Consider the following 18,576-nt stretch of genomic DNA (forward strand, 5'->3'; position numbering starts at 1 on the left):
ATATATATATATATATCAAGGATTATTACTCTCTACTAGGGAGGTGAGTCTAATTTGTTTGAAAATTATTTTCCATTATGTTAGGAAATAATTTAAAATTATTGTGCTTGGTATTTTACATATGAATCTGAATTATTCAGCAGAGTTGCCATCTCTAAAATTTAATCTTCATGAAATAATGATACAAAAATCTCACTACTGTCCACAGTATTTTTTTGTCTTCATGTATTCTGAAGACATAAGATGCCAGTTGTGTCCACTCAGAACCAGTGAGCCAAAAGATCTTGAATAAGTAGTCAATTCAGTCAAATTTTCGAATTCATAATAGTAGATTTTTTAACTGAATGATGTGGCTGTTTCAAGAAACTACCCATGTAAAATCACTATCTTGTGGGCACAGAGATGCTTTCTTTGTGGAGGGCAGGATGGTAGAAGGAAAAGAAAAATAAATTTTGGAAGGAAACTCAAATAGTTTATGACAACGATCTCTACTTGTGCTTAGAAGTAAGTATGAATATGGAGAAAGAGGTTATAATCAATTTCTCTACCACCTCAGAAAATGGCATGATTTTGAAGTTAATAGACATTGAATTCCTCAGATATTTTTCAGATAAAGGGCCTAGAATAAATTTTTTAAAATGGGGGATAAGATATACTGTTCCTTTTAGAATAATGAAGAAAAGTCTTTTTGTCTTTCTCTGAAGGATGTATATACCTTGAAAATTGCCCATCACTTATTCTTGGAGGGGGAATATGTCCCCACCTTTAGAAAAAAATCCATATTTTTTTCATTCAAATTCAGTTATCCTACTTAGTAATTCATAATTAATTTTGTCCACAATTTACCTAAATAAGAAATACTTATAAGCATCTGCCTGTATTCTCATAGTTTGCTGAGTTAATGCAGCTTTTTAATTAAGGGCTAAATGTCTTACCTCACAAGTAAATACATTTATATATCAAGAATGCCAAAAAATTATTGTTTAAAAATTATTTGTATGATATTTAATGAAAAATGTCAAACTGCATTAGCTCCATATAGATAAAAATAAGTAATACATTTAAACTGAACTATATTTTAAATTATCTGCTATGGCAGGTTGAGAAGCCTAATTTATTAAAATATTACACATCACAATTTTTCACAGCCAAGGAGATTATTATAGAATTATTTATTTACTACATTTTCATTTTGATGAAAGAGTCATGGTTCTAAATTGTATTGTAAATTATATTGTTATTTTATGTAGATATACACATGTGTGTGTGCACCCGTGTGCAAATGTATTTCTATCATCTGTTTACCTTAGAATTTCACCTTCCTGTTACAATAACATTTGGCCATATATCAAATTGGCATTTTGTGCTATGACTTTCTAGATACTGTTCATGTGAAAACAGGCAACAAATGATACAGACTGACAATTTAAGTTAAAGTTAATAATTTGTTTGAATGTGCAAAATGATTTGGGAAAATTATTTTGAAAGTCATGCACAAAGTATCTTTTAATTATTGGAGTAATCTGTTTAGAAATTTCAAAATTTAAAAATATAAGTACACTTAAAAGAAAACAAGGTCAAGTAATATACTCCTCATTTCACATACAGAAAATGACAGAAATGATTCTTAAACCAGAACTACATATCTTAAGGCTAGTGTTCTTTACCCGTACATCCCCACATCAATAAGATGGGTCTGAGGGTGATTTAAAGTTATAATGAAGGCAGAGGGAGACTGTGGTCAAGGAGTCAAAGGGCTGTGGCAGTAACAGGAGACTGATGTCTTGAATAGTATAATTAACAAGGGGTTGTATATGCTAGATAAAAGGTAGTGTAAATCAGTAAGACTTTGCAATACTGTGATAGGTAGTCTTCTTATTTGCTTGGTATCTAGTGATTAAACACACCATCTCAAAGATGCCGATATTACTGTGTGCTGTTATGTTAGTTCAAATATAAATGCTCACAAAGTAATGATAACAATTTAGTGAGACATTGGCACTGCCTTTCCACATGTCCCTTAAAGAGACTGCATATGTGTGAGATAGATTTGCAAGAGGTGGGGTCTGTCTGCCATTTAATTTTTATAGCATTAGGGAATTTAAAAAAATCAAACCCTTCAGATTAAAAAGGCTCATCACTCTATCTCTGCAGTAGTTAACAACCAGACAAATTCTAGATAATGATGTTTCTAAAGCCTTAGATGAAATATTTCTGTAATGCCCATATCATAAATAGTTATGAAAAAGTGTATACGTACAAAAGTGAAAGAGAGATACATTTGTGCAACTTTCTGTTAATGAAAGAGGAGTATTGGCTCCTTACAGCTACGTGCTCTTTTTCTCTTCATGAGTTTACAGGTTTGGTTCTTAGTATGGAGTTAAAAAATAGTAAATGCAAGAAATATTACTTGTTTTCAGTGTATAACAACTCTCAACATGCAAACCCTTTCTAATGAAGTTATGCTCATTTCTGTGGGCTCAGTCATTTCAATTGTATTTCCTAAGGAAATGGATTATGTTAAATATTAAAAGCTATCTATAAAAGACAGACCAGATATCTAATTTAGATATATAAATGTAAATTAATATTAATTAATATCTAATTTACTGAAATATTTTTTCTTTCCAGATATGTTTTGTCTGTGACTAATAATTATGGTAATGAATTGTCTGAAAATTGCTTCCCTATCTTTTTAATCATTTTACTTATTATAGTTATTGCTATTTTCTTCAAACATTTATTAACATCAAAGGTCCTCTCATGCTTCCCTTTCATAATCACTTGGTTATTCAAAATCTCCAAGACTACATATTTTGAGGTGAGGTGGTGTGTAGGACATGCCTCTAAGCCCTAGTAAGCTGGGGAAATATTTTTTTTAAATTTTATTCAAAATGTTGTAGGAAAACACTGAGGTTTCAGAGCAAGGATTGATGAATAAGAATATCTGCATTCTAAAAATCAGGTAAATAAAAATGGTCATTTAATAATAAGAAATTAACATTTTTATCAATTATCAGGCATATTATCTTTCTTCACTAGAAAATTTTGTTTCCTTATACAAACCTATTCCATTTCACAGTCTTCTAACCCACATTAAAACAACTTTAATCTTTGTTTATTCAAAAAGAACTAATATGAATATGTTAAGATTTTCACAATTTGAAAAAAATCAGTCTGTGAGTCAAACAACATGACAAACTTCTGAATGATTGTTTATTTTCTCAACTGGTTAATTTTGGTTTCAGTACTCATAAGGAAAGCACAATAATGATAATACAAGGAATGACACAAATAATAATACAATGATACAAATGATAATACAAATCATACTGTAAATTATAAATATTGTAAGCTTTTACTATTTACAAGATAGACCTTGACAGTTGTTTTCTACTTTTGATCCATTTGATTTTTTATCTTAGTCAACCAATAAACATTAGTGTGAAGTATATAGCCTGACCTCATTTAAAGCATTACAAAGTTGAGCTATGCAGAAGGGGCATGGTAAGTCAATAAGACCCATTTTAACTGGGAAGTAGAACTTTGAATCAAGACCTTGGATTCCATATGCAATACATGTCTAAAAGTCATGAAGTTAATATAAGTCTTTAGATGAAAAAGCCCCTTCCTTCTCTATTTTTCCATTTGCAGCATCACACCAGCAGAAATCATGGAGAAGAGTAACATAACCACAGATTTCATTCTCCTAGGACTTTTTAATCACACAAGACCCCATCTTTTCCTCTTCATTGTGGTGATGACAATAGCCATCGCTTCCCTGAATGGCAATGCCCTCATGCTTCTCCTGATTCTCCTGGACCCCCGGTTCCACACACCCATGTACTTCCTACTAAGCCAACTCTCCCTAATGGACATAATGCTGGTCTCCACCATTGTGCCCAAAATGGCAGCTGACTACTTGACTGACAAGAAGTCCATCTCCGCTGCTGCCTGTGGGTTGCAGATCTTTGTCTCACTCACATTGGGTGGTGGAGAAAGTTTCCTTTTAGCAGCCATGTCTTATGACCGCTATGTGGCTGTGTGCCACCCACTGCGATACCCAGTTCTCATGAGCTGGCAATTATGCCTGAGAATGACTGTGGGGTCTTGGTTCCTGGGGGCAATGGATGGGATCATGCAGGCTGCTGCTACCTTGAGTTTTCCATTTTGCAGGGCTCATCAGATTGATCATTTCTTCTGTGAGGCCCCCATGCTGGTGCATTTGGCCTGTGCTGACACATCAGTCTTTGAAAATGTCATGTACATTTGCTGTGTATTAATGCTCCTGGTCCCATTTTCTCTCATTCTGACTTCCTACAGTCTCATTCTTTCAGCTGTTCTCCACATGCATACTACAGAAGCCCGCAGGAAAGCTTTCTCCACCTGTTCCTCACATCTCTCTGTGGTGGGACTCTTTTATGGAGCTGCTATTTTTATCTACATGAGACCAAAATCCTTCAGGTCAGCTAACCATGATAAAGTAGTGTCAGCCTTCTATACTATCTTCACCCCTGTGTTGAACCCCCTCATCTACAGTCTGAGGAATAGTGAAGTCAAGGGAGCCTTGAAAAGGTGGCTGAGGAAATGTGCAAATGTAAAACCTCAGCAAACTTAGTCCCATTCTTCAAGGTTACCTGGTGCCAAATGAATCTAAGTTCCTATATTTGTTAACATTTTAAACATATTTTAATTATCTCTTTTCTAGTAGTGCATGAAGAAAATGTTAAGTTCATTGATCAGTATAATAGCTAAGTTGTTAAAAATTAAGTAAGTCTACCATATTGAGATACTGTTTCTTGAGCATTGACTATTTGCTTTGCTCCCAGATAAGCACTTTTATAGATCATTTTGTATTCTATAACAACCATATGATATAAATATTTTGAGTCCCATTTTCTTTTTTTATTATAATAATATTTTTATTATATTATGCTAGTCACCATACATCATTTTCTAATGAGGAATTGGAAGCAAGAAAAGTTAAATATTTTCCCATTATTACACAGATGTTAAAATGTGACTCCAAAACTTGTCTCCTAACCTAATATATTTTATTTCTGGCCCATGATTTATTTTGACCACTATTTTTCCTATATATTTTCTCTATGCATTTTTAAGAGTTAAATATAGGGATTCCAACAAAGATAAACAAGAACTTATCTATTTTTTTCTTATCTATAATTTATCTATAATTTAAAGTACAGGCTTATGGCAATGGCAAAGGGGAAAGTGAAACAACTTGACAGCTTAATAGAAGTGTCATAGTATCACTATTTATTTATTTATTTATTTATTTTTCTTCACACTCTATTTGGTGTTAAAGCAAACCTTTTTAATTCATGCAATTTTTCATTTAAATCATATATGTGTCATATATAGATTTAAGTCATATATATGTCTCATATATATTTAAGTCATATATTATATGTCTCATATATATATAATTTACCCAGGCTCCATTTGTAATTACATTGGCCAATCTGTTTTGAAGTACACCATGACTAAATTCAGTTTTCTTGGAACAGATAGTGTCCATGGTGTTTAAAGGTTATGTTGACTTTGATGGACATTGGATCTATGGGTATAAACTCAGATGCATAAGTATGCATAGTCTTAATAGATTACCTGATGATAGTGAGTTACCAAAGCCGAGTGAAAACTGACCATGAGTTTCTCATAAATTATGCAGGTTACCTTACCTTTGCAAATGGGCAGACAACTAGAGCTATTTCTCATGCAAAATATGGGCACTCCTCAAGTTTTGGTGACTTTGAAAAGAGAAGAAACATGACTATCTCTTCTATCTGTCTATCTGTTAGATGAAGACACAAACCAGACAAATATTGCAGAAAGCTCTCATCTTTAAAACCAAATTGTAATCAGAAATTGCATAACAAGTTTACTTAGTAAATTTTATGACAGAGACTAAATGTACTATAATTGTTAACAAATTAAGAAACACACTGTTTTACATATAAAGAGAAAACTAGCTCCAGGAAGAGCTTCTAGGAACAATGACTCTCTGATACTAGTGTCTGAGATATGAATGCCATTTCAGGTTTTAGAGCAATGTGGGAAATTTCCAACTACCTGTAGAGCTCCAAATACCAATATCGTATGTATATTTCTGATAGTACTTTAACCAGCATGTAGATCTGGGGTCATATCTAGAGAGAATAATCAGGAAACTCTACACCCCTGGGAGGACTTCAGGTGAGAGCAGTCATCTGTTCAAGATGAAGAGTTTATTTTCCTTGTTTATTCTTCTTCTAGTATTAGGATGAAAAAAAGGTGGGGGCATACTTGCTAATATTCTATCAATTATGCCATCAGAATATTTTTCTTCCCTGAAAATGGATGAATATAACACAAGTAAATACAGTCATGGATATTTCATTTTTTTTTTGCCAGATTCATTTACCATCACAAATGTAAGTTTTAGAACACATTGATTAGAAAATGGCATAGTAAGTTCATATAATTTGATAAGGATAAAATATTTCACTGAAACAACTATTGAGCCTGGTTTATAAGAAGAAAAACAAAAAAATGGATTAACATTATCTCCAAGCAAATGTGAGACAATAATAAAAATTGGCCAGATATTTGTAAAAATAGCAGCACACTTCAGAGAATTAATATTAATGACCAGTCATCTGAACATAAAGAAGGCTTTTCAAAAGAAGACATCCAGATGGCTAACAGACACATGAAAAGATACTTAACATCAGTCATCATCAGGGAAATATAAATCAAAACCACAATGAATTACCATGTCACACATGTAAGAATGGCTACAATTAACAAAACAAGAAACAGATGTTGGCAAGGATGCAGAGGAAGGGGAACCCTTTTACACTGTTGGTGGAAATACACACTGGTGAAGGGTGAAGCCACTCCGGAAAACAGCATGGAGAGTCCTCAAAAATTTAAATATAGGCCTGCCATATGATCCAACAATTGCACTACTAGGTATTTACCCAAAGGATACAAAAATAGCGATTTGAAGGCACACATGCACCCTGATGTTTACAGCAGCATTACCACCAATATCACTATGGAAAAGCCCAAATGTTCACCTGTATATAGCTATATATATATATATATAAAGGTATACATATACATTACTCAGACACCAGAAAGAAAGAAATTCTGCTATATGCAAGATGTATATGGAGCTAGGGTGTATTATGCTAAGTGAAATGTCAGTCAAAGAAAAACAAATACCATATGATTCCACTCATATGTGGAATTTAAGAAACAAAACAAGAACATATAGGAAGAGAAAAAAAAGAAGGAGGAAACAAAGAGACTCTTAAAGATAGAGAACAAACTGGAGTGCCTGGTGGCTCAGTTGGTTAACCATCCAAATCTCAGTTTCAGCTCCAGTCATCATCTCAGGGTCATGTGGTTGAGCCCTGCACATCAAGCTGTATGCTCAGCGCGAAGTCAGCTTGAGATTCTTTCCCTTCCCTCTCCCTTCCCCTCTGCTCCTCCCCCTGTTTTCTCACTCTCTCTCTCTCTCTAAAATAAATAAAATGTTCTTTTAAAAAAGAGAACACACTGAAGGTTGATGGAGGGAGGTAGGTGGGGAATGGGCTAGATGGGTGATGGGTATTAAGGAGGGTAGTTGTGATGAGCACTGGGTGTTGCGTGTAAGTGATGAATCACTTAATTCTACTCCTGAAACCAATATTGCATTGTATGTTAACTAGAGAGAGGTAGATCAAAAAACAAACTCACCTATGGAGAACACACTGATGGTTACCATTGAGGGTTTAGGTGGGGGAATTGGTTAAATAGATGACGGGGATTAGAGAGTGCACTTGTGATGAGCACTGGGTGTTATATGGAAGTTTTGAATCACTATATTTCACAACTGAAACTAATATTACACTGTATGTTAACTAACTAGAATTTAAATAAAAACTTAAAAAGTAGTCTTTTTTTTTAAAGGGGTTAAGAAGGTAAATTTTATGTTATGTGTATTTTATTACAATTTTTTTTAAAGAAAGTTAAGAGTAGTGAAGGCCAAAGATAAAGTTTGCCTTTTGGGCATTTGCAAATCTTTTTTGGAAAAAAGTATCTGTTCAGGTCCTATGTTATATTCTTTTTTACTTGGGCCATCTGTATCTTTACTATTGCACTATAGGAGTACCATATATGTTTTGTGCATTAACACCTCATCAGATCCATGCTGTAAAATATTTTTCCTTTTCAGTAAGCTGCTTTTAATTTTATGTTTTGTTTCTTTTGCGGTGCAGAAACTTTTAGTTTCATGAAGGCCTACTTTTGATTTTTGACTTTGTTGTTTATTCTTTTGGTGGAATAACCAGAAAATTATTTCCAAGACCAATACCAAGGTGCTTTTTTTTTTCTAGATTGCATTCTAGTAGTTTTATGGCTTCAGATGTTACATTAAAATCTTTAATTTATTTCCAGTTAATTTTTGTGAGTGGTATAAAATAGGGTTCCAATTGAGATGCTCCATATTTTATTTGCAGATGATAACGTGTACCTCAGAGTAATTTTGAGGAACAAAATTATTTGAGCAAATATTAATTAATCAGTTAGATAACTAGCCAACTAACCAGTTAAATAAAAAAGGTAATTTGCTAATTAATAATTTAATCAGTTAATAAATTAACCTATCTCTTACATTTAAGGATGTGTGACTGCTTGTAACAAAGTATTAAAGACTACAAATAAAACATTTTTTAAATATTCCTTTGGGTTATATTCATTCATGAAATTAACTTTTTGCAAACCATACACTTAATTCAGCATTTAATGAGTACATATTAGGTATAAATATTAACTGTTGAGGTATCTCCAAACTGCAACAAGTTCTCTGCAATTAGGAATACATGTCATGATAAATGACCAATATGGTAATAGGTGCTCTGGAGCTGTATCTATCATAGCTAGAATCCTAGAATATTGAAACTATGTGCTGCACACACATGTAAAGAAGAGAAATATAGCCATTTTTGTTTCTCTTACCAGCAAACCAAGTTATAGTAGGTTGACATTTCATTTTGTGTATTTATTTTAAGATTTTATTTATTTATGTGACAGAGAGACAGCCAGCGAGAGAGGGAACACAGCAGGGGGAGTGGAAGAGGAACAAGCAGGCTCCCAGCGGAGGAGCCCGATGTGGGACTCGATCTGGGAACGCCGGGATCACGCCCTGAGCTGAAGGCAGACGCTTAATGACTGCACTACCCAGGCGCCCCTCATTTTGTGTATTTTTAACTTGAAACAATTCATCATGACATTGAAGGAACTCTTGAGGAACTAATTTAAATATATATGAGGAACATGAAAAAGTCATAATTAGGAGATATATGACATCAATATTGACTAAAATGCATGACTATGAGTCTTTTTTTCTTAGAGATTTTATTTATTTGAGAGAGAGAGAGAACACAAAGCAGGTGGAGGGAGAAACAGACTTCCTGCTAAGAAAGGAGCAGGTCCTGGGGCTTGATCCCAGGACCCTGGGATCGTGACCTCAACTGAAAGAAGCTGCTTAACTGACTGAGGCATCCAAGTGTCCTGAGACTCTTTCAACACAGAGTAACCAAACTTTAGAAAACCAGGAAGGAATAATATAACCTAACACCATGAGTAAATTATGGGTGGCATACTAACAAGATATACAGAAATAATAGAAATGTAATGTGTAATACTGTGTAATAACCCAAGATGTGTAATAGGATGCTAAGGCAAACATCTTGTTGGGAAGTGAAAGATTAAAGACATAATTATTCCTTCAAGTCTCACTTCTTTTTCCTATGTCATTTGACCACTTTTTCTTAAGTAAATGCCTAACCTTCCCTTTTTTTAAGAGATTATTTATATATTTATTTATTTGAGAGAGAGTGAATGAGAGAGCATGAGTATGGGGGCAAAGGGAGAGGGAGGAACAGACTACCAGCTGAGCAGGGAGCTTAACATGGGGCTTGATCCCAGCACCCTGGGACCATGATCTGAGCCTAAGACAGATGCTTAATCAACTGAGCCACCCAGGTGCCCCTAACCTTTCTTTCAAGCGGTTCTAATTTCCTTATCACTCCTTGTCTCCCAGGCATGACTGGATCCATGGAAGATGCGAATAACAACAGAGATAAACTTCATTCTTGTAGGGCTCTTTAACCACACTCAGACCCATGTGTTCCTCTTTTGCATGGTGCTCATGATCTTCCTCACCTCCATTATGGGCAACACCCTCATGATTCTGCTCTTCCATGAGGACCCCCAGCTTCACATACCCATGTACTTCTTGCTTAGCCAGCTCTCCCTCATGGACATGATGCTGGTCTCTACCATAATCCCCAAAATGGCAGCCAACCACCTTGTGGGCACCAGGTCCATCTCTCCTGCTGACTGTGGAGCCCAGATCTTCCTTTTTCTCACTCTGGGAGGTGGTGAATGCTTCCTCTTAGTGGCCATGGCCTATGACCACTATGTGGCCATAGGTCACCCCCTGTGCTACCCCAACCTCATGAATCAGAAACTCTGCTTGCACATGACCACAGGCTCCTGGGTTCTGGGAGGGGTATATGGACTGATGCAGGCTGGTGCCACTCTGAGCTTCCCTTACTGCCATTCTCAAGAAATCAACCACTTCTTTTGTGAGGCACCCTCACTCATGTGCCTTGCCTGCAATGACACTACATTTTTTTTTGAGTTTTTCAGGCATGTGTGTTGCATCCTGATGCTCTTGATACCTCTGTCTCTCATTTTGGCTTCCTAGAGTCTCGTCTTGGCTTCTGTGTTTCGCATAAAGTCCACAGCAGCTCAGAAGAAAGACTTTGCCATCTGCTCCTCTCACCTGGCTGTGGTGGGGCTCTTCTATGGGGCCATCATATTCATCTACATGTGGCCCAAATCTTACTGTTCAGTGGCCCATGACAAGGTGGTCTCTGCTTTTTACACTATCTTCATGCCTGTGTTGAACCCCCTTTACTACAGTGTGAGGAATAAAGAAGTCAAGGGGGCTTTGAGAAAGTGGCTGGAGAAACATTTTCTGGGACGTCTATAGTGAGAGTAATTTGATAAACTGGAAGTAACCAAATTGGATCAAGATTATGAAATTTGTGTTGTATCAATATATTATGCTCTTAATTTGGCAGTGTCTGCTTTCCTATATTGCCATAGTATTTTTGTTCTGAATTTTGGACTTCAACAATAAGAGTATTCTAATGATTGAGGCACTGTAATCACAGGATATGCTAGACATTGATAAAACAAAGGAGATTTTTCAAATCTTAACGTTGTGGACCCTGCTCCTGGGCTCTCAGGGAAGCCATACTTCAACCATTACCAGAGTCAGCAAAACCTCAAAGTATGGTTCGATTTCTATGCAGTGCTTCATTTATAAAACAAAAACAAAAAACAAAAACAAACAAGCAAAAAACTAAAAGGGAACATTCCAAACATAAAGAAAAGAGCAAAACCTTCCTGGTTCCCTTGAGATTCAAGTCATATAGTCCTGCTCATGTTAAAAGCTTAAGATAAGGTCTGTAAATTTCTGAAATGTCTTCTGTCTAATGATCTGCAGACGTTTATGTGAAAAGAATGAATATAACCTTACACCAAACGTTCCTTTGCCAGAGCACTTTCTTCTTTGTGAAGATTGTGTATCCCAGTCAGCTGTTCTAACTTGGGCTGTAATAAAACTCTCTTTCTTTCTTTCAGAGATCCTAAAATGTTTGTTCATTTTCTACCAACAGCATTAACCATGCATGTGTGATGTTTGTTTATGTGTGCATGTGTGTGTGTCTGTGTGTGTGTGTGTATAATGGAAATAATTGTGATGGGGATGAATTATTAAGAAAGGGCATACTTACTTTGAAAAAAATGTATATCTTAATTTCTTATAATTTTGATAAAATAAGTTTTGAATAAATAAATAACAAGAACCTGAAACATAAAATGTATAAAAAGCTCATAGAAATATGTATTAAAATGAATTCTAGAAGTGGGTTTTTTGTAGATATATGTGATTTAAAGAAAGCATAAGTATGAGATAAACAGATTAGATTATATTCATTTAAATACTGTTAAAATATATAGTAATGATGAATGGAAGAATCGAACATCTCTATCTGAAAAAATAATGCTAAATAAAAATAATTCACAAGTGATAAAATTAACCACATAAATTAACATAGATGGTACATTTATTAACAAAATAATTAAGAGCAAACAAAATCCAAGTATTTTTTTCACATGTTAAAATGAATATTTATCTATTCTCTTTTGACTTTTATACAGATTAAAAGATCACCTATGATCACAAGGAAAGCCTTAGGACTGAATATTTCATCTTTTGTGATTAACTGAGGGAAATGAATTTAATGGTCTTGGTGAAGTCTTATAATCTCTCCACAACTTAGTTTTAGGGTAATTAATTTTTCAAAAAAATCAAAAAAGAAAGGACCCATACCATATACATTTTGATTTTAAGGAAATGTCTGTTTAAAAATGAAGAAAATCAAATTAAAGTCCTTTGTCAAAATTCCTCAAATCTGAATGAATTACCACATCTCATTTATTCCTTAATGTTGAAATGCTAGAATAAAATGCTACATTCAATCATCTTTCTCTCGATTAAATTTAAAGAATTAAAAGACGATAAGACTAGAGAATACTATGCCAAATATGGCATCTCTCATCAGTCTCAAACATAGTTGGTTCTGAAATTATACAGCATAGGAATTGATACTATATTTCAGTCCAGGAAAATTGTATGTTTTAGCCTCCAATCATTGGAAAATTCTTTATGAGAGTATATTTGAATGATACACAGATTACAGTATATGAATTCATGAAGCAATTTATGCTGATAAATGGTTATACATATTTCTATATAATTTACATATGTAAGTTATTTATGCATGTAATCTATATATGTAAGACCCAACCACCATGCTATGAGAAGCCCAAGCAGCTTGAGGAAGGGCCAACATGGAGAACAAAATAAGCTCTCTAGCCTGCTGAGCTTCTAATCAGCAGTTAGCACTGTCATGTTAATGAGCCATTTTTAGGGTGGATCTCCAGCTCCCAGTTGAGTTGCCCCAATTGACAGAAAAAAAAAGTGGTCCATAAAGCCCTGCCCAAGCAAGAGTTTCATAAGGATAATAATTTAGTATTTTTTTAAACCACTAATATTTGGAGTGGTTTGTTATGCAACAATATTAACTAAAATATATTTTGATACTTGGAAGTGGTGTGGACTCAAAAAAATACTGAAATCCTCTCATGTTGTCAGGATCAGGTGGTAGGCAGAATATAAAAAACAAGCAAACAAACAAAAACACAAAGAAACTGTTAGCAGAAACCTAAGGACCTTGAAAAGGTTGTTGCTTAGTGCTCAAAGGGAAGTTTAAAAAATTCTTTAAACCTGGAGGAAAGGGAACTTTCTTTCTTTCTTTTTTTTTTTAATAGTGAAAGGAAATCAGTGACAGTACCTGAAATAGTAAAGGAAAGCAAAGAACCCAATAACATAGCTAAGATTTCCAGAGGACATATTGAAAACTCTACCAGTCTTTTCATGGCCTAAAATAGAATATGAAAGGATTGAGATATACCAAATAAAAATATGTTAACATAATAAGTCAGGATGTGGTGGATTTAAAAATAATTATCTCTCTCAGCAAGGAAGTCTCAAATTAAGAATGGTTCTCCAGTCAAAGATTAAATACAGATTATGTCTGTAAATAACATTTTAAAATATCAGAATCATCTAAGACCCTATAAATCTTTGTAGTCAGACAATAAACCCTGTTAAAATCTTAAGGTCATGCCTTATAGATTACTTTCACTGAAAATTAGCACTTCTAATGAATAATTAGGGCATTATAGTGTAAAATTTTCATAGGAATCCCAAGGTAAGGAAAAGCATATCTCAAGGACATTTGTATTTGTGTCTTTATCTCAGAGAGTGAGCACAAATAAGTTTCATAGAAATCCTACCATGTTTGTAGGCAAATTATTATTATTACTGTTGTTTTTGTTGTTGTTATTGTGCTATTTTATTATTTTTAGCGGAAGCACCTCCAGCTTGGATTTAAGAGTAAGTAAAATGAGATACAGAAATAGTAAACTGACACATTACTTCAAGCAATATATGTTTTCCCTGAAATTTATGACAAAGTTAAAACATCATTATAAAAGTACTTCACAAAATGTTGAACCACTGCACTGAGAAATAAATTTTATAAAATCAGTTTGGAGGTGTTTTTACATTAGTAATGATATCTTACAACTTCCAGATTTAATAACTTTTCTTAGATGTTTTACAAACAAAAAATAACATCATTCATGAAAAAAACATTTAGAATTTGATATAAGAAAACCAGGAGGTACCATCTGGAATCAGTCATGTAGGAAAATATGCCCTTCTAAGTTAGACTCACTCTCTCAGGCACAGCTAGCCAGTTTATAAGAATAGCATAATACCCTCTAGTTCCATCCAGATGTAGGTAAATGGTGGATATTCATTTTTTTTCTGATGGCTGAGTAACATTCCATTGTATATATGATGGGGTAACTGGGTGATGGGAATTAAAGAGGGCACATGATATGATGAAAACAGGTTGTTATATTCAACTGATGAATCATTCAATGTTATATCAAAAACTAATGGTGTTCTATTAAAAGAAAAGGTGGAACCTCATTTTCAAAATGGTTGGGAACCACTGTATATCCAGGAGAAACAGCTTTCATATTCAAGCATTAAAACTAATATCGTAACTGGAAACAAACAAACAAACAAACAAACAAACAAAAATAGCATTCTTACAGTTTGAAAAACAATTAAATTTAATTTGAATATCATGATGATGAAATTTCATTTACCATCTGGATGGGTGGACAACCAGGTACATGACCAATCCACAGAGCTAGAAAAATAAACAAAATGAATGTGAAATAACTATATCTGATATCTACACATTTATATATCTGTGTATATCCATCTTTATGCATCTATGTGTTATGTATCTATCTATATGAATTATCTACATATCTATATTTAAAAATACAGCTATCAGGAATAAAAATATAGGTTGTGGAGTTAAGATGGCAGAAGGGTAGGAGTCCCCTTTTTCAGCTGGTCCCCTGATTCAAGCTGGATAGGTACCAGACAGGGTTGCCTGAGTATCAGCATGGCAGGCCCCTCCCCCAGAAGACAGGGTGAAAAATCAAGAAACCCACATCCCTAAGTTCCCTATAAAACAAGAGCACACTGCCTGGGTCCTGGTCAATGATTTGGGCTCTGGGCAACCCCGCAACCTCTCCTCATCAGAATGATAAGAAGGAGAAAACCCCCCAGCAAAGAAAAGATAATGAGACCATGGCCTCTGTCACAGAGCTGATGGATATGGATATAAACAAATTGTCAGAAATGGAGTTCAGAGTAACAATGGTCAAGATAATGTGTAGACTTGAAAAAAACATCAACGAAAATATTAATGAGAATATAGAATCTCTAAAAGCGGGAATGAGAGCGAATCTGGCAGAAGTAAAAAATTCTATGAATCAAATACAGTCAAAACTAGATGCTCTGGGGCTCCTGGGTAGTGCAATAGTTAAGCGTCTGCCTTCGGCTCAGGGCGTGATCCCAGCATTCTGGGATCGAGTCCCATATCGGGCTTCTCTGCTGGGAGCCTGCTTCTTCCTCTCCCACTCCCCTGCTATATTCCCTCTCTTGCTGGCTTTCTGTCACATAAATAAATAAAATCTTAAAAAAAAAAAAAACAAACCTAGATGCTCTTATGGCCAGGGTGAATGAGTCAGAAGAACAAATTAGTGAATTGGAGGATGGGATGCTAGAAGAGAAAGCTAAAACAGAAACTTGGCTCAAAAAAATCCAATCTCAAGAATGTAGGATATGGGAGATTACTGACTCAATGAAACGTTCTAATGGCAGAATCATCAGCACCCTCGAGAGGATGGAGAAAGAGAGAGGTCTATAAGAGATATTTGAACAAATTGTAACTGAAAACTTCCCTAATCTAGCAAAGGAAACAAGCATTCGGGTCCAAGAGGCAGAGAGGACCCCTCCCAAACTCAACCACAACAAACCTATGCCACGTCATGTCATAGAGCAATTCGCAAATATTAGATCTAAGGATACAGTATTGAAAGCAGCCAGGGCAAAGAAATTTCTCATGAACAAAGGCAAAAATATCAGGATTACGACAGACCTGTCTACCTAGACCTGGAATGAGAAAAAGGTTTTTTTGGGGGGGTCATTTTTAAAGCTCTATATGAGAAAAACATGCAGCCAAGGATCCTTTTCCAGTAAGGCTGTCCTTCAGAATTGATGGAGAAATAAAGACCTTCCAGAATAGTCAGTAATTGACCAATTTTGTAACCACAAAAGCAGCGCTACAGGAGATATTAAGGGGGGTTCTATAAAAGTAAAAAGGCCCCAAGAGTGAAAGAGAACAGAAAGTTACAATCTATACAAACAAAGACTTTACAGGCAACATGACATCATTAAAATCATATCTCTCAATAATCACTCTCAATGTGACTGGCCTAAATTCTCCCATTAAATGCCTCAGGGTTGCAAATTGAATCAAAAGACATGACCCATCCATTTGCTCTCTACAAAGAGTCATTTTGAACCAAAAGATACATCTAGACTTAAAGTGAAGGGATGGAAAACCATTTTTCATGCCAACGGACCTCAAAAGAAAGCAGGGGTAGCAATTCTCATATCAGACAGATTGGATTTTAAACTAAAGACTGTAGTTAGAGATTCAGAAGGACACTACATTATTCTTAAAGGATGTATCCAACAAGTGGCTATGACAATTATAAATATCTATGCCCCCAACAGGTAAGCAGCAAGATACACAAGCCAACTAGTAACCAGAATAAAGAGACATATAGATAAAAATACGTTAATAGTAGAGGATCTCAACACTGCACTATCAGCAATAGACAGATAACCTAAGCAGAAAATCAACAAGGAAAAAAGAGCTTTGAATGCTATACTAGACCAGATGGACCTCATAGATATATATAGAACACTATGCCCCAGAACAAAAGAATACTCATTCTTTTTGAATGCACATGGGGCGTTCTCCAGAATAGATCATATGCTGGGTCACAAAACATGTCTCAACTGATACCAAAAGACTGAAATTATTCCCTGCATATTCTCAGACCACAATGCTTTGAAATTTTGTACTCAATCACAAGGAAAAATATCGAAGAAACTCAAACACTTGGAAACTAAAAACCATCCTGCTCAAGAATGATTGGATAAACCAGGAAATCAAAAATCAGTTTAAACAATTTATGGAGACAAACTAGAATGAAAACACAATGGTTCAAAACCTATGGGACACTGCAAAGGCAGTCCTAAGGGGAAATACATAGCCATCCAATCCTCATTCAAAAGAATAGAAAAATCTAAAATGCAGTTTTTATAATCTCACCTCAAGAAGCTGGAGGTGGAACAGAAGAACAGGCCTAATCCATGCACGAGAAAGCAGTTGATCAAGATTAGAGCAGAAATCAATGAATTAGAAACCAGGAGCACAGTAGAGTAGATCAACAGAACTAGAAGCTGGTTCTATGAAAGAATAAATAAGGTTGATAAGCCACTGCCAAGACTTATGCAAAAGAATAGAGAAAGGACCCAAATTAATAAAATTATGAATGAAAAGGGAGAGGTCAGAACATACATCAATGAAATAGGAAGGGTCATTAGAAACTTTTATCAACAGATTTATGGCAATAAATTAAACAAACTGGAAGAAATGGATGCCTTCTTGGGAACCTATAAACTACAGAGAATGAAACAAGAAGAAACTGATTTTATAAACAAACCAATTAATTATGAAGAGATTGAAGCAGTGATCAACAACCTCCCACAAAACAAGACTCCAGGGCCCGATGGTTCCCCAGGGAATTCTACCATACATTCAATGAAGAACTAATACCTATTCTCCTGAAGCTGTATCAAAAAAATAGAAACAGAAGGAAAACTACCAAACTCATTCTATGAGGCCAGTTTTATCTTGATCCCCAAATCAGGCAAAGAACCCATCCAAAAGGAGAATTACAGACTGATATCCCTGATGAATATGGACACCAAAATTCTCAACAAGATCCTAGCTAATAGAATTGAACAGCACATTAAAAGGATTACCCATCATGACCAAGTGGGATTCATACCTGGGATGCAAGGTTGGTTCAACATTCGCAAATCGATCAGCGTGATACATCATATCAATAAGAAAAGAGTCAAGAACGATATGATCTTCTAAATAGATGCAGAAAAAGCATTTGAAAAAAATTCAGCATCCTTACCTGATTAAAACACTTCAGAGTGTAGGGATAGTGGGTATGTTCCTCAATTTCATAAAAACCATCTATGAAAAGCCTACAGCAAATATCTTTCTCAATGCAGAAAAGCTGGAAGCCTTTCCTTTAAGATCAGGAACACGACAAAGATGCCCACTCTAGTCAGTATTATTCAACATAGTAGTAGAAGTCCTTGCAACAGCAATCAGACAAGAAAAGGGATAAAATGTATCCAAATAG

General features: G+C 35.0%; 1 protein-coding gene and 1 pseudogene across 1 annotated transcript; both read left to right on the forward strand.

Annotated features, from left to right (window-relative positions):
- The first annotated feature begins 3,673 nt into the window (after nt 1-3,673).
- Nucleotides 3,674-4,618, forward strand: LOC103680796 (olfactory receptor 2T33-like). Its single transcript, XM_008710277.1, has one exon. It carries the CDS (start codon nt 3,674-3,676, stop codon nt 4,616-4,618), a length of 945 nt encoding a protein of 314 aa, XP_008708499.1.
- A 5,496-nt stretch (nt 4,619-10,114) lies between these two features.
- On the forward strand, nt 10,115-11,050 carry LOC103680808 (annotated as a pseudogene).
- The last annotated feature ends 7,526 nt before the right edge of the window (nt 11,051-18,576 follow it).

Source organism: Ursus maritimus, unplaced genomic scaffold, assembly GCF_017311325.1.
Source record: "Ursus maritimus isolate PB19 unplaced genomic scaffold, ASM1731132v1 scaffold_5, whole genome shotgun sequence".
NCBI classification, from domain to species: Eukaryota; Metazoa; Chordata; class Mammalia; order Carnivora; family Ursidae; genus Ursus; species Ursus maritimus.